Source organism: Bos grunniens, chromosome 21 (assembly GCF_055505025.1).
Source record: "Bos grunniens cultivar Pamir isolate PY7600 chromosome 21, Bosgru_T2T1.0, whole genome shotgun sequence".
NCBI lineage: Eukaryota > Metazoa > Chordata > Mammalia > Artiodactyla > Bovidae > Bos > Bos grunniens.
The window spans coordinates 63,936,766-63,959,164 of record NC_141185.1 but is presented as its reverse complement, the minus strand read 5'-3'; the positions used below and the strand labels follow the sequence as shown (position 1 = coordinate 63,959,164).

The 22,399-nt window shown below is 46.5% G+C and overlaps 1 protein-coding gene across 6 annotated transcripts in view; it reads left to right on the top strand.

The window, feature by feature from the left end:
• ADAMTS17 (ADAM metallopeptidase with thrombospondin type 1 motif 17) overlaps positions 1–22,399 on the top strand; it is a 406,696-nt gene that overhangs the window by 148,564 nt on the left and 235,733 nt on the right. For all 6 annotated transcript variants that reach the window (XM_086364865.1, XM_086364868.1, XM_086364864.1 and 3 more), the window contains exon 8: positions 22,081–22,186. In XM_086364865.1, the coding sequence (XP_086220991.1) occupies positions 22,081–22,186 (106 nt within the window). The remainder of the gene's footprint in view (positions 1–22,080; positions 22,187–22,399) is intronic.

The following is a 22,399-nucleotide window of genomic DNA, read 5'->3' as shown; positions in this document are numbered from 1 at the left end:
TGCATGTAGGTCTCAGTTTCCTCCTCTGCACAGTGGGAATAACAATTGTACCTGGCTCATAAAATTTTTGTGAGGCAACATGTGTAAAGTGTTAATCATAATTTCAGGCACACATTATTTAAAAATTTGTTATGTACTCATGTCTGGTGGAAGATAGAAACGGTTAAAGGGAGAAAAAAATTAACAGAATGGCTTATAGGAGCATTGGTAACTTCTGAAGACTTCTGGAAGGAACTCGAGTGCCCCCAGGTTAGATGAAGAGAGGTTTCACTTTTACCTGCAACAGTCAGAATTCTTCTTTCCTTTGCCATCTCCTGAGAGTGAAGCTGCTGTGATTCGGCCGTGACTTCTCTCCGAATCTGCCTCCCTCAACCCGAGTGAGGACGTGAGTTGAGCACACCCGACAGGCACCATTCCAGGACTCACTCCGGGCCTGCCGGAGCCAGTCTGCTGCTATCTGCTATCAAGACACTGGGAGAAGCCTTCTCCAAGGACAGTAACCTGCTTATTTAGGGGCAGAGTTATGAGTGCTTTCTATTTTCCTGGTTCTTTATTTAGTGTTTTTGAGAACTAATAAGACTTTTTTAATTAGGGGGAAAGGTTTTTTAAGAAAATTTTAACTTTGCATGTGGAATGAGATTTTACAAACAGCTTTGTTGAAATAAAATTTGCATACCATAAATTTCACCTTTTTTAAGTGTATGTGTCCCTGCTTGTTAGTTTATTTATTCAGTTTTCTGGCCATCATATTTTTTTAAGTTTTAGAACTTTTTCATCACCCTAAAAAAGGAACCCTGGGACAATTGGAAGTTATGCCACATTCTCTCCCTGCTCTCACTCTCAACCAGTCGCAAATACACTTTCTGTCCCTATGGATTTCTTTATTCTGGACATTTCATTTAAATGAAATCATAATCATATACTTTGTGCCCTTTTCTGGCTTTCATTTACCACAGTTTTTTCAGAGTTCTTCCATGTTTTAGCATGTGTCAGTACTTCACTTCTTTTTATGATGAATGATATACTAATGCTTGGATATACCATATTTTGTTTATATATCCTTGATTTGATGGACATTTGGTTCTTTTTCTATGTTGGGGATATTATGAATAATAGTTCTGTGAACATTTGTGTGAAAAGAAGAGAAGAGAAAAGCAAAGGAGAAAAGGAAAGATATAAACATCTGAATGCAGAGTTCGAAAGAATAGCAAGGAGAGATAAGAAAGCCTTCCTCAGTGATCAGTGCAAAGAAATAGAGGAAAACAACAGAATGGGAAAGACTAGAGACCTCTTCAAGAAAATTAGAGATATCAAGGGAACATTTCATGCAAAGATGGGCTCAATAAAGGACAGAAATGGTATGGACCTAACAGAAGCAGAAGATATTAAGAAGAGGTGGCAGGAATACACAGAAGAACTGTACAAAAAAGATCTTCACGACCCAGATAATCACGATGGTGTGATCACTCACCTAGAGCCAGACATCCTGGAATGTGAAGTCAAGTGGGCCTTAGAAAGCATCATTACAAACAAAGCTAATGGAGGTGATGGAATTCCAGTTGAGCTATTCCAAATCCTGAAAGATGATGCTGTGAAAGTGCTGCACTCAATATGCCAGCAAATTTGGAAAACTCAGCAGTGGCCACAGGACTGGAAAAGGTCAGTTTTCATTCCAATCCCAAAGAAAGGCAATGCCAAAGAATGCTCAAACTACCGCACAATTGCACTCATCTCACACACTAGTAAAGTAATGCTCAAAATTCTCCAAGCCAGGCTTCAGCAATACATGAACCATGAACTTCTAGATGTTCAAGCTGGTTTTAGAAAAGGCAGAGGAACCAGAGATCAAATTGCCAACATCTGCTGGATCATGGAAAAAAGAAGGAAGTTCCAGAAAAACATCTACTTCTGCTTTATTGACTATGCCAAAGCCTTTGACTGTGTGGATCACAATAAACTGTGGAAAATTCTGAAAGAGATGGGAATACCAGACCACCTGACCTGCCTCTTGAGAAACCTGTATGCATGTCAGGAAGCAACAGTTAGAACTGGGCATGGAACAACAGACTGGTTCCAAATAGAAAAAGGAGTATGTCAAGGCTGTATATTGTAACCCTGCTTATTTAACTTATATGCAGAGTACATCATGAGAAACACTGGGCTGGAAGAAGCACAAGCTGGAATCAAAATTGCCGGGAGAAATATCAATAACCTCAGATATGCAGATGATACCACCCTTATGGCAGAAAGTGAAGAGGAACTCAAAAGCCTCTTGATGAAAGTGAAAGTGGAGAGTGAAAAAGTTGGCTTAAAGCTCAACATTCAGAAAACAAAGATCATGGCATCTGGTCCCCTCACTTCATGGGAGATAGATGGGGAAACAGTGGAAACAGTGTCAGACTTTATTTTTGGGGGCTCCAAAATCACTGCAGATGGTGATTGCAGCCAAGAAATTAAAAGACGCTTACTCCTTGGAAGGAAAGTTATGACCAACCTAGATAGCATATTGAAAATCAGAGACATTACTTTGTCAACAAAGGTCCGTCTAGTCAAGGCTATAGTTTTTCCTGTGGTCATGTATGGGTGTGAGAGTTGGACTGTGAAGAAGGCTGAGTGCCGAAGAATTGCTGCTTTTGAACTGTGGTGTTGGAGAAGACTCTTGAGAGTCCCTTGGACTGCAAGGAGATCCAACCAGTCCATTCTAAAGGAGATCAGTCCTGGGTGTTCTTTGGAAGGACTAATGCTGAAGCTGAAACTCCAGTACTTTGGCCACCTGATGCGAAGAGTTGACTCATTGGAAAAGACTCTGATGCTGGGAGGGATTGGGGGCAAGAGGAGAAGGGGAGGACAGAGGATGAGATGGCTGGATGGCATCACCGACTCAATGGACATGAGTTTGAGTGAACTCCAGGAGTTAGTGATGGACAGGGAGGCCTGGCGTGCTGCAGTCCATGGGGTCACAAAGAGTCGGACATGACTGAGTGACTGAACTGAACTGAACTGAGCATTCGTGTATGGATTTTTATGTGGAAAATTTTCTTGGATCTATAACTAGGAGTGGCATTGCTAAGTCATATGGTTACTTTATGTTAACATTAGAGAAACTGTCAAATCATTTTCCTAAGTGTCTGAACCATTTTATATTCCTACCAGCAATATATGAAGGTTCTAATTTCCCTTTGTTCTTGATAACACTTGCCTTTTTCATTATAGGTTTTCTGGTGGGTGTGAAATAGTATCTTCTTGTGGTTTTGATTTGTGTCTCCTTGTTGGCTAGTGATGTTGAATATCTTTTCATAAACCTACTGCTGTTTGTTTATCTTCTTGAAAAATGTCTACTTAGATCCTTTGCCCATTTTAAATGGGGAAGTTTTCTTTTTATCAGAGTTGTAAAGATCCTTTATATATTCTAGATTCAAGTCTCTTATCAGATAAATAGTTTGCAGATATTTTCTCCCACTGGAGGGGGTGGGGATTGTCTTTCTGTTTTAGTCAAGGTATACTGTGAAGCATGGACAACTTTAACTTTGATGAACTTCAGCTTATCAGTCTTCTCTTCTCACTTGTGTTTTTGGTGTCAGACCTAAGAAATCATTGGCTAACCCAAAGTCATGAAAATTTACCTATGTGTTTTCTTCTAAGAGTTTTATCATTTTAGCTTTTATATTTAGATCTGTGATCTACTTTAAGTTGGTTTTTGTGTCTGAATGTGGTAGGGGTCTAAATTAGTTTTCTTGCATGTGGATATTCAGTTGGCCCAGCATCACTTATTAAAAAGACTCTTTTTTTTTTTTTTTCATATTGAATTATTTTGGCCGGGATGATAACTTGGTGGAAAAACCCAGACAGATATTTTCTCCAGTGGCCTCCGAGGCATCTTATTTCTTTTTCCCTTTCAAAAAGTTGTTTTCTGTGCTATAATATTCACCCCCAGGGTAAGTCCCCATTGTCTAGTTATAAGTTTATTGTTAATTCTCTCTTTTGAAAATAGCATTTTCTGCCTCAGAAAGCTAATTTTATTAATTTTTAGAATTCTGTTTGATCAAATACACAGGAGGCCTAAGCATGAAGACCCCATGATCTCAGAAGAGAACAGAGGGACGTGATGTTTCCGAGGAGTGCATTCAGTGTGCATTGCATATTTAATCTTAATAAATTTCTTAGTCAATTTTTATGAATTCACCCATTTCTAACTCTGAGAAAGCTTTGTAGAAGGTTCTGTTTCCCTTTGAATCACAGGGAAGTTATCAGGCTTGCGTGGTGCACCGCGACCCAGCAGGGCTGGCCCTTGGAGGCATCCTGGTCGCTTGGCAGACACAGGCAGTGTCCAGGCAGGTAGAAGCATCCAAAAGGGGGTTGCTTACACCTATTTTGAGGGGAGTCAGTCTACAGTCTAGCTTGAAACTGAGGCAGGTGAGGAAGACCAGAGCGAGTGAGGCGATACAGCATGATTCCAAGCATATTAGGGTACATGACAGCTCTTATGGCTGCATTCTTGCCGCCAGCGTATATACAGAGAGCGTGACCCCTGAGACCACTGAGGATGGTGCTTTCCAAATCCCCAGCTGGTTGTTCTGTCTTCAGCCTTTCAAATGTCGTGCTGATAAAAGCATTTAGAGACTCAGCACATCTTTACACTGGCAGCTAAACTGCAGACAATTGTGAAATGGTTGTAGGCTTCTTGGCACCGAGTCTTTGCTTTGTTAACCTTTTTTTTTTTTTTAATTTGGACTTGGTCAAAATAATTGTGGTGATAGATAATGTTTGTTCAGTGTTTACTATGTGAAAAATGCTTTACTTGCATTATTCATTTAATCCCCAGCCCCATGAGGTAGGTATTTGTCTCATCTCATCTCACAAATGGGGATAAAGACTTGGAGAGCTTAAGTAATTGCCATAATCACCTAGGTGGTAAATGACAGAGTGGCCCTGTGTCCAAGAGCCTGTCTGCCTCATCCCCTCAGAATCCACCAGCCTGAAGTGAAATCTCCCCGTGGTTTACATCCCTAAGAAAGGCCAAGGGAGCCAAGGATGTGTTGGAAGCAGTGACTGCTAAGTCAGCTCTACCTGGATCAGCACAATCCTGGTTCTCTTGGAGGGAATCATTTAACACCCTTAATTGTGAATTCATAACTCTTTAGTTTGAGACCAATCCTCAGAGGAATCTCTCCTGGGGTTCACTAGCTATCCTGCCAGTGGCATATGTCTTTGACATTTATGTCTTTGAGCAGGATAATGGAAATGCACTCCCTTAAGAGTAGTCCACTTGCCCTCAGGTATAGAGCAGCCCAGGGCCTTGTGGACCATCCTTTATGTTTGGGGAGGGACTTCTGCTGCCTTTATCACACACACCAGATCAGCCCAAGGCTTTCCTGCGTGTCAGCTGGAGGGCGGCGATGACCCTGTCCCTCAGGATGGCTCCTGCCACCTGGTTGCCTCCTTGCCCCCAGCACATATGCAGAGAGTGGCCCCTGAGATCACTGAGGATGGTGCCTTCCAAGGCCCCAGCTGCTTGCTCTTGTCTTCAGCTTTCCAAATGTCATGTTGAGAGAAGCATGTAGAGACTCAGCACATCTTCACACTGGAGGCCTCCCAGTCCTCTGTGGCTGTATAAAGACTCCTGGGCAGTTATCTGTGCTGAGGGAGCTCAGATAATGGAGTGTCGGTCATGATCTGAAATCAAGGCTGGAAGTAAGGTTCCCGCTGCCGTGACACAGGGGCAGTCACAGGGCTGGAATTACGAAAGGAATGTCAGATATCTGGGCCTGAGTCCATTTGGTAGATGTTCCAGACGAGATCCAGACATGAAATTTAAAAAGGAGTCCAGGAAAATCGTCACCTCATCTCCTGAGCAGCTGATCCTCTGCGTCAAAATCTTGCTTTGCTTTGGAAAATTTGCCCCACTGCCTTCTGGTTTGATTCTTGTGTTCACTAGTCCATCTGATTTATTGTTGCCTCTGCATTCCAAATGCAGTCATGGGGGCTGTCTTTGACTATAGCCAGAGCCTGCCCAGCACAGTGCAGGGATCAGGAAATAGCAATTTGCATTCTTGGGTTATTATGTTTTTGAATGGAAGATCTTCTGTTGAGAGGGTTGGAATTAATATTTATTTCATGATACCAAACTGGTGCAAAAAAAGATCAGTGGGACAATTGAATGGAGTGGGGCAGTTCTATCCCTGTAAGAGTCAGCTATGTTTGCTGGGGAGTAACAGTGTCACAGCAAACTGACACTTGTCCATGATGTCACTGTTCCCATGGGGATAATCTAGTCCCATCTTGGGAAGTCTGAAGCTTGTTTGGAACTGGGGAGACTGGTTAAGGTGGTGCCACTAGGAAATAATTTCAGGAACCTATGTGGATGGCAACCTAGGCAGATGAGCCTAGAACGTTCTTTGGTTTTCAGTACTGGGAAGAGTGGATGGTAGCCAGGTCAACAGTCTGGTTGAGATGCCTAAAAAAGTGTGTACAGTTCCACACTCTCAGAAGATGGTCTTAAAGGACGTATCTATTTTTAGAGGGACTTTTCCTGCCTTGTCTCTCAGTTTCGTTGGGTTTTGTTAGACCAAGACTGAGAATGATTTATGGAAAACAAAGCTCTGCTCTGTTTCGTGCTGGTGACACTTGTGTGAAGTGTCGTCAGGGGACATGTGCTGTGCACTGGCCGGAGCAGAATAAGTGCTCCTCTGACCTCAGACTTGAAGCAGACAGAGTGGATGTGGACATAAATTTTCTGAATGAGAATGGCAGTGTATCAGTAAGTTTCCTGCAAGTGGAGAACAAAATCAACAAATGGCTTTTATATTGTTTTTACTATTAAATCCAAACAAAATCCATTTTTTAGAAATACTTACTTGCAGAAAACAAAGACAGTTTGTAACAAAGGTCAGTGTGTACTTTGCTGAGGAAAGTACATTTCCATATTTAATTCCTAGGCCCCAGTAAAAAGCTCCAAGATATAGTAAAGATCCTACTATAAAGATCTTTAGTAAAGATCCTATAATAAAGCTAAATGCAGCTCCAGGGGAAGAGGTAGGCCCTTGATAAAACAGAAGAGTAGTTTCTTTTTAAAGAAAGTATGTATATTGTAACCCTTAGGATTATATACTTGTAGATCATGTGTATGTACGAATACGCGTATATGAATAGCCCATGTCTCTCAGATTTTTTGTCTTTTATTTTTAGATTCTTTATAACCACAGAGTTCAATTTAAGTTGAATACTGAATTCCGGATGTTTTCTTAAGAAAGAGCATGCACCTAACCAATAAAATCCGCCTTTCACCCTTGCGTTACCTTGATTGCTCTTTTAAAAGTAACCTCGGTGAATAAAGGCAGTTAGACCCTTACTCTTTTACTCCATGAGTCAGTCAGTTTAGATCTGGCAAAGAAAAACACACTCAACAGAATATTGGTGGTTATCACCTTCTGAGGAATGCTTGGGTAATCCCTGAGGGCTGAAGGATAATTTTCCCAGGATCTTTTGCTCTGACTTGGCTGTCCAGAGAGGATTTTTTCCTAGGGAATGTCCTTGATTATATTGTGGGATTCCTGTGTTTAGTGTTTTTAACTTTTCTAAGGTTATGGACCCCTTTGGAAATTTGATGAAAACCGTAAACCTTCTTAAAAAAACTACACAGATACATACCAAACTTTGCACAGTTTCAAGGGTTAAAGCCATCTGTGTTAGAGTCTTTTTGGTTTGGGTTTTAACAGAGAACTCCCTGGACTTTGAACAGTAGTTGGCAGACTTCCCCTTCAGCCCCTGGCATGTGTTCTGCTCAGTGCTGGCTGGGTCCATCCCCGCCTGCCTGCCGCTCTGGGCCCGCCCGCCCTCAGCGCAGTCGGGAGGGCTGCGGCCAGAAGCTGCTGTCCTTCCTGGCTGCAGCTCCAGCCTGGGACAGAGACTCACCCTCTGCATGCTTCCATTTTCTTAGCTGTAACTGAGGCTGAGGACAACGTCTCCTCACAGGGTGGTAGTTATATGTATGCACACATGCATGTGTGCATGTGTGTGTGTGTGGACACGAGTATGCGTGTGTGTGTGTGTGTGTGTGTGTGTGTGTGTGTGTGTGTGTGTGTGTGATGGGTGGTAGGCCTTCCTGTTAAGACCAGTCTGCTGGGGCTTGCCAGTGCAGAAGTACAGTCTGGCACTTCCAGGCTATAACCATTCCACAACGCTTTCACAGCCCTCAGATTTTCTAGACAAGCCAACTTGCTCTCTAAAACAGCCCTTATACCAACTTATACTCTATTCATCCCCAGCATCTGAGTCTTTAAGGCTGACCACCGTCAGGTTTTGCCGGCATGGCGTGTGTGAGCTGCTGTCTTCAGGGGACTCTATCCTGCATACCTCTGGCTGTTAGTTAGGAAGACTGTCTTGTAAATCTTTCCTTGGTCATGTGAGTTGAAAATATCTTCTTCATGTCTGTCCTTTTATGCCTATGACTTTTGTCATGTAGACATTTCTGCATGGATTTAGCTAGATAACAGCTCTTTGCCTTCTGATTTCTGCTTTTTAGGTCTTGTTTTAAAGTGTTTTTAATATTGTGAAATCGTAATGACATTTATTTGTATTTTCTTCTTACCCTTTCAAAGTTTTGTTTTCACATTTGTACTGTTTAGAGTTTATTTTTGTGAGTGTGCTGTGAGGTGGGGGTTTTAATCATTTGTTTCCACTTGGATCAGTTGTTGTCCTGGCACCATCAACTGACCAGTGTATCATTTTCTGGTTATCTGATATTTTAAGAAGAGTCGGGAAATCTGAATTTTATGTAGCTTCCCCTAATTTTTAATTTTTGGTGATGGTTATTTTTTTTTAACATACTTAGTGGTCCAAACAGAACATTTCTATAGTCTGTATTCTTCTGTGGCCACCAGCTTGCAGCCTCTTAAGTTTAGTGTGAGGCCTCTGATCCAAAAGATCTGAGATGGGAACCAAGCTCCATCACTCACTGTTTGACTTCAAGTGAGTTGTCTACTTCTTAGGGTCTTAGTTTCTCCCCAGTGTCATGGGGATAATAAATAGTATTTACCTCACCAGGAGATTGTAAGTATAAAATGAGACAATGAAGGGAAATCTTTAGCATTGGATCTGGTACACACAGGTTTGATGTTAGTATCATTCTATCATTTACTTACCGTTTACTTCTTCCTGTTCCAGTCGACTTCTTTTTATTTATTTATTTTAATTGGAGGCTAATTACTTTACAGTACTGTAGTGGTTTTTGCCGTACATTGACATGAATCAGCCACGGGTGTACATGTATCCCCCATCCTGAACCCTCCTCCCATCTCCCTCCCCATCCCATCCCTCAGGGTTGTCGCAGTGCTCCAGGCCTGAGGACCCTGTCTTATGCATCGAACTCTAGTCGACTTCTTAAGCACCAGAGGGTACTTTTTATGAAGATTAGTATCCTTTTACTCATTTATGGAACTTATTGAGAACCTGTTTCATAATTAACTAGCCCATGTTAATTATGAAATAGTGTGTGGGTGCTGGCTCAGAGATGCTTAACATCCCTGCAGACATAAGATTTGGTCAGATGACTGGACTGCAGGACGATGGGGCTCATTGTAAAGAAAAGGTATCATGACAGGCCCTAGAGGGGCAGGGGATGTGAGCTGGCAGGATCAGGGCAAAATCAGTGGAAGAGAGGACACTTGAATCTAGCCTTTAAAGGACTCACTGGAGTGGAGAGAAGCAGGAAAGATGACCCCTGAGGAGCTACCTCAATAATCCAAGCTTACAGGTTCTAGACTTGGCACCAAAAAGAAACAAACAAATCCCAGAGTCTGTGAGCAGCAGGAAATGGCAGTACTTAATGGTTACTGAGGTGGGGTGGAAGGAGAGAGAGAGGGTGGGGAGGAGAGAGAATGGCCAGGTCTGCAAGCTTTTGAACTTCAAGGGGAGGAAAACTTGAGGAGACACAGTTTGGGGTGGTGAGTCCTTTGGATGTGGTGTGAGTCTGGGGTAGGTGTGGGCCCGGTGGCCGGCCAGCCTTGGTGGAAGGCCACAGCGGAGTTCTAAGGATCCCCTGGTCCTGGGAATGGAACATGGGGCCGTCATCATAATCACAGAGGGAAGATGGAAGCGTGTGGAATTGCTTAAAAGATGAGCATTTGTTTATTCAAACACAGGCCCTGACCTGCATGTTTTCCTGTAGTCTTGGGCCAGTCTTGAGATCCAAGGTAGCTGCTCTGATCTGAATGTTTCTGTTCGCCCTGATCTATATATTGGAACCCTAACCCACAGTGTGATGATGGTAGATGAGGACGGAGCCCTCGTGGTTGGGATTAGTGCCATAATAGAGGGACCTCACAGAATTCCCTGCCCCTTTTGTCATATGAGGACACAACAGGAAGACTGTGCCTCAAAGACTGTGAGCTCCCTCACCCGCAACCGTGCTGGCTCCCTAGTCTCAGATTTCCAGCCTTCAGAACTGTGAGCAATACATTTCCTTGGCATTTTGTTACAGCAGCTTGAAGGAACTAAGACAGGAGCCTTAGGTACGAGCTGTATCCGTAAGTGTAGAGCAGTAAAATGTTGAACCCAAAGGCAAACCATCCACTGCCTGCCACGTCTGGGGACGTTTCCCCAGGCTGGGCGTCTTCCTCATCTGCTGCCTGTCCTGCCGCAGGCTGGCCTGTTTTCTGTCACTGTGCTGGGGGCCCACCTGACTTCTCATCAGCATTCCTTTCTAAGAGGCTAGCTTTTGTTTTTAACTACAATGAAACAGGGTCCTTTCTGCCTCCTGTCTGCAGAGGCAGAGCCCTCTCAGGCCTCTTGAGGCTGTCTGGAGTCGGGGCTGGCATGGCGGGTGGACTTTAGCTCACGGCAGCTGAGTCAGCACCCAGATGACGGCCAGCTTCCTGTGTGAAGACCCTGTCTTTAGTTAACGGGCTGTGGGGTCCTGCCAGCGGGCACTGACAGACCTGAGTCAGAAGCTGCTGTCCAGAGCTGCCCTGGGGCCTGACCTTCCCCACACCCGGCGGGCCCCAGGACAAAGCACAGCGGGGAGGGGCCCTGGACGCCGCTGACCTTCACCCCAGGCCGCACTCACGTTCCACAGTTCATCCCCTAGAGGATGGTTTTGCTGGGCTCAGCATTTAGCAAGAGACACGGTTTCTTAATTATTCTGAAAAAGCTTCTCTTTGCTAACTTGGCAAGTAATTCTGCATGCTGCTGCTGCTAAGTCACATCAGTCGTGACCAACTCTGTGCGATCCCATAGACGGCAGCCCACCAGGCTCCTCCGTCCCTGGGATTCTCCAGGCAAGAACACTGGAGTGGGTTGCCATTTCCTTCTCCAATGCATGAAAGTGAAAAGTGAAAGTGAAGTCGCTCAGTCGTGTCCAACTCCTAGCGACTGCATGGACTGCAGCCCACCAGGCTCCTCCATCCATGGGATTTTCCAGGCAAGAGTACTGGAGTGGGGTGCCATTGCCTTCTCCCTAATTCTGCATATGACCTTGTATTTTATTCTTCTGTACAAATACAGTTATTAGTATGAGAGGGGGTGAAACTGTAGTCAAGGCTGCTTCAGGCGAGTTTCAAGGACATAACATTGCAAGGGTCTTTGGAAGAATGGGACCATATAAGGCCACCTCATATGGTCCAAGAAATACAGATAAAACAGGTGAATTCTGGGGATACAGATAAAAGCAAACCTTGACTCATTAATACCACTTTAGTTAACTAATTGATAGCACTATGATTTCATCAACCTAATTCAAGCTGGTTTTAGAAAAGGCAGAGGAACCAGAGATCAAATTGCCAACATCCGCTGGATCATGGAAAAAGCAAGAGAGTTCCAGAAAAACATCTATTTCTGCTTTATTGACTATGCCAAAGCCTTTGACTGTGTGGATCACAATAAACTGTGGAAAATTCTGAAAGAGATGGGAATACCAGACCACCTGATCTGCCTCTTGAGAAATCTGTATGCAGGTCAGGAAGCAACAGTTAGAACTGGACATGGAACAAAAGACTGGTTCCAAATAGGAAAAGTAGTACCTCAAGGCTGTATATTGTCACCCTGTTTATTTAACTTCTATGCAGAGTGCATCATGAGAAACGCTGGACTGGAAGAAGCACAAGCTGGAATTAAGATTGCCGGGAGAAATATCAATCACCTCAGATATGCAGATGACACCACCCTTATGGCAGAAAGTGAAGAGGAACTCAAAAGCCTCTTGATGAAAGTGAAAGTGGAGAGTGAAAAAGTTGGCTTAAAGCTCAACATTCAGAAAACGAAGATCATAGCATCCAGTCCCATCACTTCATGAGAAATAGATGGGGAAACAGTGTCAGACTTTCTTTTTCTGGGCTCCAAAATCACTGCAGATGGTGACTGCAGCCATGAAATTAAAAGACGCTTACTCCTTGGAAGGAAAGTTATGACCAACCTAGATAGCATATTGAAAAGCAGAGACATTACTTTGCCAACAAAGATCCGTCTAGTCAAGGCTATGGTTTTTCCTGTGGTCATGTATGGGTGTGAGAGTTGGATTGTGAAGAAGGCTGATTGCTGAAGAATTGATGCTTTTGAACTGTGGTGTTGGAGAAGACTCTTGAGAGTCCCTTGGACTGCAAGGAGATCCAACCAGTCCATTCTGAAGGAGATCAGCCCTGGGATGATGCTAAAGCTGAAACTCCAGTACTTTGGCCACCTCATGTGAAGAGTTGACTCATTGGAAAAGACTCTGATTCTGGGAGGGATTGGGGGCAGGAGGAGAAGGGGAGGACAGAGGATGAGATGGCTGGATGGCATCACTGACTCAATGGACGTGAGTCTCAGTGAACTCCGATAGTTGGTGATGGACAGGGAGGCCTGGCATGCTGCGATTCATGGGGTCGCAAAGAGTCGGACATGACTGAGCGACTGATCTGATCTGATCTGAAGACCTTTGAATTCTCTTAAGATAACCTGTCTTCTTTCCCAATGTTATTGAGGTATCACTGACAAAAATTTAGGATATTTAAAGTGTACCACTTGGTAATTTGTGAAAAGGTTCCACCCACCACCATGGAGTTTATTAACATATTTACTTTTTGGGGGGAGCGGGTGAAAACATTGAACTTCCACTCTCTAAACCAATTTTGATTATATCATACAGTCTTATCAACTGTAGTCACCAGGTTATATGTTAGCTCCTGGGACAAGACACTATCATCTGAACTACTCAGTAATCTTGACCGGTCTCAGATCATTAAATCAGGTCCATACTCTCCTTTTTCACTTGTGTGTGCAGCTCTTCTCTTTTTCAAATTTACATAAAAACAAGCGTATCTAGGTGTGCTGCTCAGTGAATGCTTGAAGCTGAGCACTCGCTGTGACCCAGATCTGGTGGTCAGAGAGCGCCAGCCCCTGGGAAGACCCACTTGTTCCCTTTGGTGTCCTCTCCCTCTGGGGAAGCCGCGCCTGAGTGCTTCTGTCATGTGGTAGGTCTGTAGAAAGTGGACGCCTGTGTGACTGCCCTGTGGCCAGCACCCCCTCAGCCAGGTGGATGCCCTTCCCTGGGCGCTGCCTCGGGTGCCCTCTGCCCCCACCGCCAGCCACCACGCCTTCTTCCAGCTCAGCCGCCATCACAGTGTGGTGGTCTTCCCTCACGCCCTGCCCGCTGCTCTCACACATTCAGTCCAGACAGGACTGCTGAGGGAGATTATGACTCAGGGTGCATTTGACCACGAGCAGGCTAGGTCAGGAGTGTGTCCCTCTTGCCAGGTGGCACTTGAATTTCTGCAGGGAACACTTCACATCCACTCCTAGGTACTCCTTTGGGATATCTGGCCCTGTGGAAGCCTTGGTTGTGTCATTTTCCACATCCCACAGGACCGAGATATTTTTAAGGAAAGTGCATCCTGACCCCTGACCCCTAAACCCCAACTTTCCCTAGGGATAGAGAGGGCGCCCTCACCCCCAGGGAGAGGAAACACGATGGTGAGAGAGGAGGCTGGAGGAGTCTCAAAGCTGTGAAAGGAGGACTAGTAAAGGTCCCTGGAATTATTGACAAAAACAGATGCTAAATGGTGAGGTTGGTGAGCAAATGGGAATATAGTTAAAACTTCTGAAATCCACCAGGGTTCCTTACTACGGGAGCGTGGCCGTCCACCTCACACCACCAGCTTTCAGAAATGTTGTCTGGTGGTGGCTGCCCAGACCGCATCCAGGCACACTCATGTGTGCCCACGCACAAACCCACACGCGTGCATGTGCACATCCAGGAGAGCTTGAGACATGCAGACACCGAGCAGGCTTGGCAGGGTCTGTTTCCCTCTGCGGTGCTTGGGGAGCACACACAAGGGTTTGGAGGTCTTTGAAATGAAACTTGAAGGCCTGCATCCCTGCTGCATTCACAGTGCTGCCGGCAGGCTCCCACCGGCGGAGCCAGCCATGGCCAGGGCGTCCAGACATGTTTGCCGAGTGACCCAAGGTGAGAGTGAGGAGGGCGTGGTCCTCTGTTGTGACCGGTGACCCTGAGCAGGGACCCAGAGCCAGCTCCATTTGCAGTCTCCGTTGTCTACTTTCCCAGGAGCTCAGACCTGGACACAGGACACCGGGACGATCGTCCCTTAGAGACCCCAGTGCCCACCTGTCGGGCCCTGAGCTTGATGTATAAAATGTCTGCTCACCTTTCCACCTGCCTCCGTGTCTTCTTGCTGGAATGGTGTTCTTGGGACTGTTTCCCATGGCCTGCACCCCTTTGGTTCATCTTTGGATCTTGTGCCTGGCATGAGGCTGTAACGTTCAGGCAGTCAGGAAACACTGTGCGAAGTATTTGACAAAATGAGAGAGTCTCAGGATCTTGGCACAGACCTCCTTCCTTTGACGTCCTGAGGTGAATTTGCTGAGGCCCTCTGCTGGGGGTCTGGGCCTGAGGCAGAAGCCCCTGAGCCCCTGTGTGCCCTCTGAGGAGAGGCCTCTTGAGCTTTTGGAGGCGCCCTGTCTGCTCCCTGGGGATCCTCTTCCCAGACATAAGCTCCGTCTTGCTGGAGCAAAGGAAGCCTGCATGGCGTCTCTGTGCACGGGGCTCAAGCTGGCTGTGGTCTGTTGAATGTCAATAGTTATTTCGCTTCCCTTGCCATCTCCCAGTATGTTTCAGTTTCCACAGAGTGCAACAAACCTTTCGGATAAATTTTTCGGTTCCAGTTTGTGAATCCCAGGGAGAGTCTGTTTACACTTCACTCACTTAACTTATCTTGTAGGAGTCTCAGCTCTAGCCCAGCAACCCTTGAGTCCTCTGGGGGTCTTGCCGTGTGCTTCCCTCACCAGGGGTGGCATCTCTTCCTAAAGCCCTAGATCCCAGAGGTGCCTGGGATGCCCAGAGTGAGGGCATGTTTGTCCTAAGCTGGAGTGCGGCCCAGCACACGTTGTCCTTTCTGATTCTGACCGTAATCAAGAGCCACACACACACACACACCCCCATACCCATGCACACACAAGCAGCAGCTCACGTGGATTTGACACGGCTGCATGAGCTAGCCTGTAGCACAGAGGCTGCTGGGACGATCCCACTTAGCAGGAAGTCATAATGCAGGCAGTGTGGCTGGACAGCTTCCTTGGGGAGGTATCAGCATGTTCACTGCTTGGCTGGGAGCTCCATCTCTCCCCACCTCATTCCCAGCCCCCACCCAGCCATTCTCCTTTGTGGGAGGAGTGGGCCACAAGAAGACCATGTCTGCATTGGTAAACACACTGGCGTGGGATTTTTTTATCTCCACTCATGCTTTTGGTGTTACATCTGAGAAGGCTTTGCCTTCCACTCTGATCAGAGAGATTTACTTCTGTTTTCTTCTGGGAGATTTATCATTTTAGCTCTTACATTTAGGTCTACAATCCATTTGGAGTTCATTTGTGTGTATGATCTAAGGAAGGGGTTCTGACATTGGGTGTCTGTCTCAGCACCATCTGTTGAAAAAGACTGTTCTTTCCCCCATTGGATGGTCTTGACACCTTTGTCAAAAGTCAGTTGACTATAAATGTGAAGATTTATTTCTGGATTCTCGGTTCTGCTCAGTTGATCTGAATGTCTATGTATGTAGCACACTACTTTGATTACTCTGACTTGGTATTAAGTTTCAAAATCAAGCATGTGAGCCCTTCAGTGGTCAGACTTGGAAGCTGTTACCGTCACATTTTGTCTGTTTACCGCTTTGTTTGACCTTTGGGAGCTGCGGGGTTTTTAGTTCATCAGTGCTTCCAGGTTAGATAGATGTTTGGCACAGTTTTGTATTGTAGTGGCAACTTCTGCAGTGCTCATGTTTAAGGAGGGAACCAGTGCCACTTTTTAAGCCGTTGCCTCCCATCCCCATCCATGGTATAGGGATAAAGACCTTATTAACTCATCTTCCTTCCTCTGTGACTGACCCCAAGGGGCCCAGAAGAGCAGGGAGATGGGGATTCCTACTTTTGGGGAATTGCTAAGACAAGGCTGCATCTGGGAGGGGCTGTCGTGCTGTGCCCCCTGGGGCATGGGGGCCCTGCACCAGGGCAGAAAGCAATGGGCAGGGCCGGGCTGAGAAGCAGTGTCCCTCAGTCCCAAGCGGTGGGACCACCCTCTCCTACCCTTGCCACCTCTCCAGACACTTAGCATGAACCTTCTTTCCCGGTTTGTTAGAAGACTGTCCTTCCGCATTTGTGGGGCTCTGTCCACTCTGTGCAGAAGTCTTTCGGGGGTCAGTGACTTACAGTGACCCTGTGAACCGCTGATCTCAGAGACTGCAGAAGCAGAATTACAGAGAAGGGCCTGAGTCAGTTAATCTAATAGTATAGAGTTAGGAAATATAAGCAGCATGTATAGGAAATGTAAATGAAAAGTGATTTTCCTTATTGCAACTGATAAGGACTTCATTGTGCCTGGTAAAAGACACGGTTTTTGAGAATGCAGCCAATTTTCCTCGTTCATAGAGTCTGCATTTGTGAATTCACCTACTCGTTAAAATTTATTTGAAACTCCCCAGTCAGAACTTGCAGTACTTCTGTGGTCATTTGCAGATACATGGAGAATGGTGAAATATTTGAGTCACCCAACAGGCATGTTCCCAGGAGAGGTCAAACAAGGCAGTGTTTTTCTTTCTTGTTTCAGCTCTCATGCTATGAACAAGTGTCCTTTTTGAGGTCTCCCTGGCACCTTGTTCTCATATTTTTCTGCTTTTAGTGGTGATTTTGCTGTTTCAAGTGGCCTCCAAGGATAGTGCTGAAGTGCTGATTAGTGTTTCAGAGCTCAAGGTTGCCACATGGCTTGCAAAGAAAACACTAGATGAACTTCATTCAGCCTTGAGTTACAGGCACTGAGTTCAATGTTAATGAGTCAATGATACGTATCGAATACGTGTCTTTAAACAGAAACACATATAAAACAAAGTTATGTGTCAGTTGACAAAATGTGATCAGAAGCTCACAGGAACTAAACCCTGTATTTCCCCTAGGACCAGTTGTTCTCTATTCCAGAATTCAGGGTTCAGAGCTTCCTTTTAGAATCCAAGTACTGTGAGTAATAAGAATAGACTGGAGTTACTTTTCATCTGTCACATCCTAGGTTCTAAGACATTTGTTCCTAATGCCGTTCACAAATTCAGATCGTACCTCCAACCACTTAGTGAGTTTCCAAGAGCACAAGGACTTGTTGACAAGCCTGAGCGTGAAACTCAATCTCTACTGCTGTGATTGCTGAGAGAATAGATGTAAATTACGGTCTCATAATTGGCAGCATGGTATGCCAGGGATAACCATGATGGTGTTGATTCCTGGAGTGGCTGGTGGGAGAAAGCTGATCATCTCTCTCAGGCAGAGCCCAAGAAGGTCTGAATAATGGGCAACAGGGCCAGCAGCTATAAACTGTTCACACAGACAATTTGCTGGATAAACCAGAGTTTATACAATTGGGTGTTGTTTACTCTTTAAATCTAGAAAACATCATATGGTCAACTCTAAGTCTAAGAATTATGTGCTTATACCACACAGTTTTCCACTGAAAAAGAAATTAAACAATCTCACCCAATTAGCTCCTCAAGCTTGTGCTCCCACCAAGAAAAGGAATAGAGAAGAGTGTGTCCACATTGAATTGATTTGCCTGAGAAACTGGGTTGGGAGGCTCTGGTGGATGTGATCTGCTTTGTGATGAATTAGATACACTTCTCCAGGCATCAGGAAAACGCTTTACAGCCCTTCATCTGTAACTCCAGTATTTCAGACTTTCCAAAATGTACATTGCTTTTCCTAATCTGCGCCATGGGTTTCATGGAGATGGAGTGAGTTGCCCTTAGGACACAAGCACACACTCAATTATGTGCTGACTGTGAACTTCCTTCATATCTACGGCCTTCAGGGCTGCACACTCAGAATCAAAATCCAGATAGTTTTTGTTGGTGGTGGTGGTTTGTTGGTCTCCCACCTCTGCCTCTGTTGTATGTCACCTTGAATAAATGAAATATAACCAATACCTTTAATTTTCATGGTGAGTGCATATTCATTGTACTAGGTTTAAGCCAAAAGGAAAAAAAATGTAAAGATCTGTAATGACTTAACCATGTCCTAGAGGTAGCTCTGCTACTGTTAATATGACCACATATATCCCTCAAGTCTTTTCATCTTTAGGATTAAAGAATTTGGACTTAAACATGTGAAACCTTTACTGTATCCCACCCACATCTCAGCATAAGAGCACATTAAGATTTATGAAAATCTTTTAAATCCTTCAAGCTTGTCGTTGTTGCTGGTTACCAAAAGTTTGGTGTGGGAGGCCCAGCATTTGCCTGGGGGAGCGCGGGTGCTGGAGAAAGGGAGCCCTGCATTTGTACACAAGTCTGAGCCCTGATCAGCCACGTAACCGGATGCTGAACCTTCACTTCCCTGCCTGTAAAGTGGGGCCAGTAATACCTTCCAGATAAGGGAGGACGGCGCACGCAGAGCTGAACTCGCCTGTGAAGAGAACCCTAATAAATGCCAGTTGCCTTTCTGCTTCGCTTTGGTTCCAAGGAGCTCCGCAAACATGTGGAATTGATGTTTTTTAAGATTTCAAAAATAAGTTCTACTCTGATTTCTCTGGTGTAGAATTTTAAATCATGGAAGGCCAAAACCGTTGAAAGCACTACTCTGGGGTCTGAGAAATCCTTGCTGTCTGTGGGGAATTCCAGTTCCACAAGACGGTCCCTCTGCTTCCACAGTTTCAGCATGGACATTAGCAGAACTTATGTTTACAGACTTCATTTTTTTAATTTAAAAAACAAAATCGATGCTGAGAAAACTGGGTTTTCCTCATTTCTTGACAAGTGCTAAGGTGGGATCTGATGGGGTTTTCAAGCTGGTGCCTTTGCAGAGGTAACAGGGTGTCTCCGTGTCTCCATCACACCCTGCTGTCTACACTGCTGTTCCCAGAAAACATGGAGTAGTGCTGGGCTTTGTTTTCCCCTGAAGCTCCTGGCTTAATTATCATCTGTTCCCTACAGTGCTTTTACAACAACCTGGGCTTCTCTCCAGACTTTGTTTTTCGAGTTCTAAGCATTTTCCACAGCATTGCTCATACACTTGCAAGCTCCAGTGCTCCATTTTGGGGCTGTTTTTGTTGAGGTGTTTTGCCTTGCTTGGTTTTATGACCAGGCAGTTCACAATTGGAATAAATCATTAAAAACACTAGACCTTAATCCATCTTTGTCTGGGAGCATCTCTTATAAACCAAGGCTTCATTTCTAGTTTAAAAAAAAAGTCATCTGCACCTTGGAGAAACTAAAATGTGATTATTGAGAGGCCCTCCACTTAGTTGTTCCCCAGCCTTGCGTGTCGCCCAGTTAGAGTGGAAGCTCAGGATGCCCCATTCTGGTGCTGAGTGCAGCCGGGGCCGGGGGCGTGTTCCTGTGGTATTTGAAGTCTGCTGCTTCAGCGGCGGTCCTGGGACAGCAGGCTCAGCACAGCTGGCCCTGGATGTCTGTCTTTCCCCCTCACCAGACGACTCCTCGGGGCGAGCACGTCTGATTGTTTCCGACTGATTCACTGACCCGGGAGGCTGGACAGACCATCGGTGTGTTTGAGTGTGTGTGTGTGCGTGTGTGCGTGCGTGTGTGCGGCACGCGGATGCCGTCAGTGCCCTGTGGAAGCTTTCCGCCCTGCTCACTGCCGGACTTTTTGCAGCAGCCCAGAAAGCATTTTTAAAACAAAACCAGAATAATGACCTTGAAGGCACTGCAAAGGCAGATCGTGTCCTTTCTGGTTGTCATTTTCTTCCTTCCCATAGTCTGCATTAAGATGCCAGCGTGCAAAAAACACATCTTGAGGCCTAAGAGCATTTCCTTTCTTTTTTTTTTTTTTTTTTTTTTGGTGGAAAACAAAAAGTTCAACCCTGGCCAAGCATGTTTCCAAATAAAAGCAGGCATGTGCCGTGGTGCCCGGCTCCTGTGCTGAGCTGGCCTGCCCCTCGCAGGGGTTGTGAGGGGGCCCTGTGTGTGCTGGGGGTCTGCCCCAGCTTAGTCTTGATGTCAACACATAGGATGTTGGTTTAGCTCTTTGGGAGCAGGGAGGGAGGTTCGTTTTTAATTCCTAAATCCCCCTACTTACCGTTTCTGCCAGCTCCTTCCCGCCCTGGCCCCTGTGCCCGAGGGGATGCCTTTCGCTCCCAAGACTCCTTGAGCACACTGAGGGAGCCACGTGTGGCCACAGCGCTTCCCAGGGTGCGGGCTGGCAGGCAGAGGCCCTGGTCACCGGGTCACCTGTGCCACTGGCCCATGCACGCCCAGCTGAAGCCGCTGCCCGCTCCACACTCTTGTGAGTACACAGCGAGGGCCGCCCTGGGCCCGCCCAGGCCTGTGACCCACCGACCGCCCCCCAGGCCCCCAGACCCTCATTCGTGTCACAGGACACAGTGGGGAGTCGGCCGCCACCAGCACTCAAGCCCTGTCTCAGGCCCTGTGCTGGGGGTCCTTCGAGGGGACCACGGGAATGCCCTTCCGAGGTTCAGAGCTGCGAAGGAGCGTGCAGAGATGCCACTGGCAGTGTCAGCCCAGAGATGGGCAGCTATGCACGGCTGATGCCCGTGACCTACAGCTGTGCCCAGTCCATCCAAGGCCCTCTCCTGTTCACGGGCCTCTGTAGCAGAACAGCTTTGCTCCCCTGGAACACCCCCATCACCCCCACAGGCCGCCCCCCCGTCCTCTGTCCTCCCCCCATCACCCCCACAGGCCGCCCCCCCCGTCCTCTGTCCTCCCCCCATCACCCCCACAGCCCACCCCCTCCCATCCTCTCTCCTCAGCCCCTTGCTCACAGTGTTCTCCTGAGTCTGGTTCCCCTAGTTGCGCTGCCTCAGTCTTGCCCTCTCAGGGAAGGTCCTGGGGTCCCTCACGTGTGTGCAGGGATGAGCCATTGGACCGCGGGGTCCGTCTTTCCAGATGGCCTCCAGGCCCTTACTCTTCCAGTGTCTTTCACTCCTCCCAGGACCCGGTCTCCCCCTTTGAGGGGCTCCTGAGACATTTTCCTGAACCTTCCCGCTGTCCTTGGCCTGCTCTGAGTGAGCCCTGGCCCTGGTCTGTCTCACCCCCTGAGAGCGTTAACCCTGGCGGGGCTGGGCCTGGGGCGAGGGATGTGGAGGCCCAGGGCACGGAGTCTGAAGGAGCCTGCTCACCCCCTCGGGGTCCTCTCCTTGAACCTTGCACGCTGGGCACCTCGCCTTGCTGGCCTCGCCTGGCCCCAGCCCTGGATGCTGAAGTTGGCTGCCTCAGCCTCCAGCTCCAGGTGCCAGTCCAGGGGACCTTGGGAAAGTTACCTTTCCTCTCTGAACCGCGGTTTCCCTGTTGCCTCCATCCTGGCTAATGAGGACTTTGTTAGATAAGATGTGCCAGCTGCTCAGCCTGACTCATGTTAAATGCTTGAGAGATGCTTGTGGTGGTTATTGTTATCATTAGACAAATACAGAAGCATCCCACACTGACCAGCCAGTCTCCATGAGCTCTGGAGATACAGGCCCAGTCCCGTGGTCATCCTCGCCCCTGCTTGCCCTTCTCGATGGTGTGTGATGCTGACCGTGTGGATTTGCCCTGCGAGGTCAGGACCTCGCATGTTCTGAAGAGGATGTGTTTTGTGTCTCTGCTGCAGGAATTGCTTACTTAGGAGGTGTGTGCAGTGCTAAGAGGAAATGTGTGCTTGCCGAAGACAATGGCCTCAATTTGGCCTTTACCATCGCTCATGAGCTGGGCCACAAGTAAGTATCAGACTCTGGATTGTTCTGCCTCTTTAAATGCTTTTCTGAATACATATTCTTTTCACTCAGATTCTGGAAGTTCTAAAACAGTACTGCTGGGCGCCTTTGCTTCCTCTCGAGTAGGGACCTAGGCAAGCCCAAGTCCCAGCCCTTCAGGGAATCCAGGAGATCACTGAACAGACTGTCTCTGAAAGTGGAAATGCTCATTTGAGG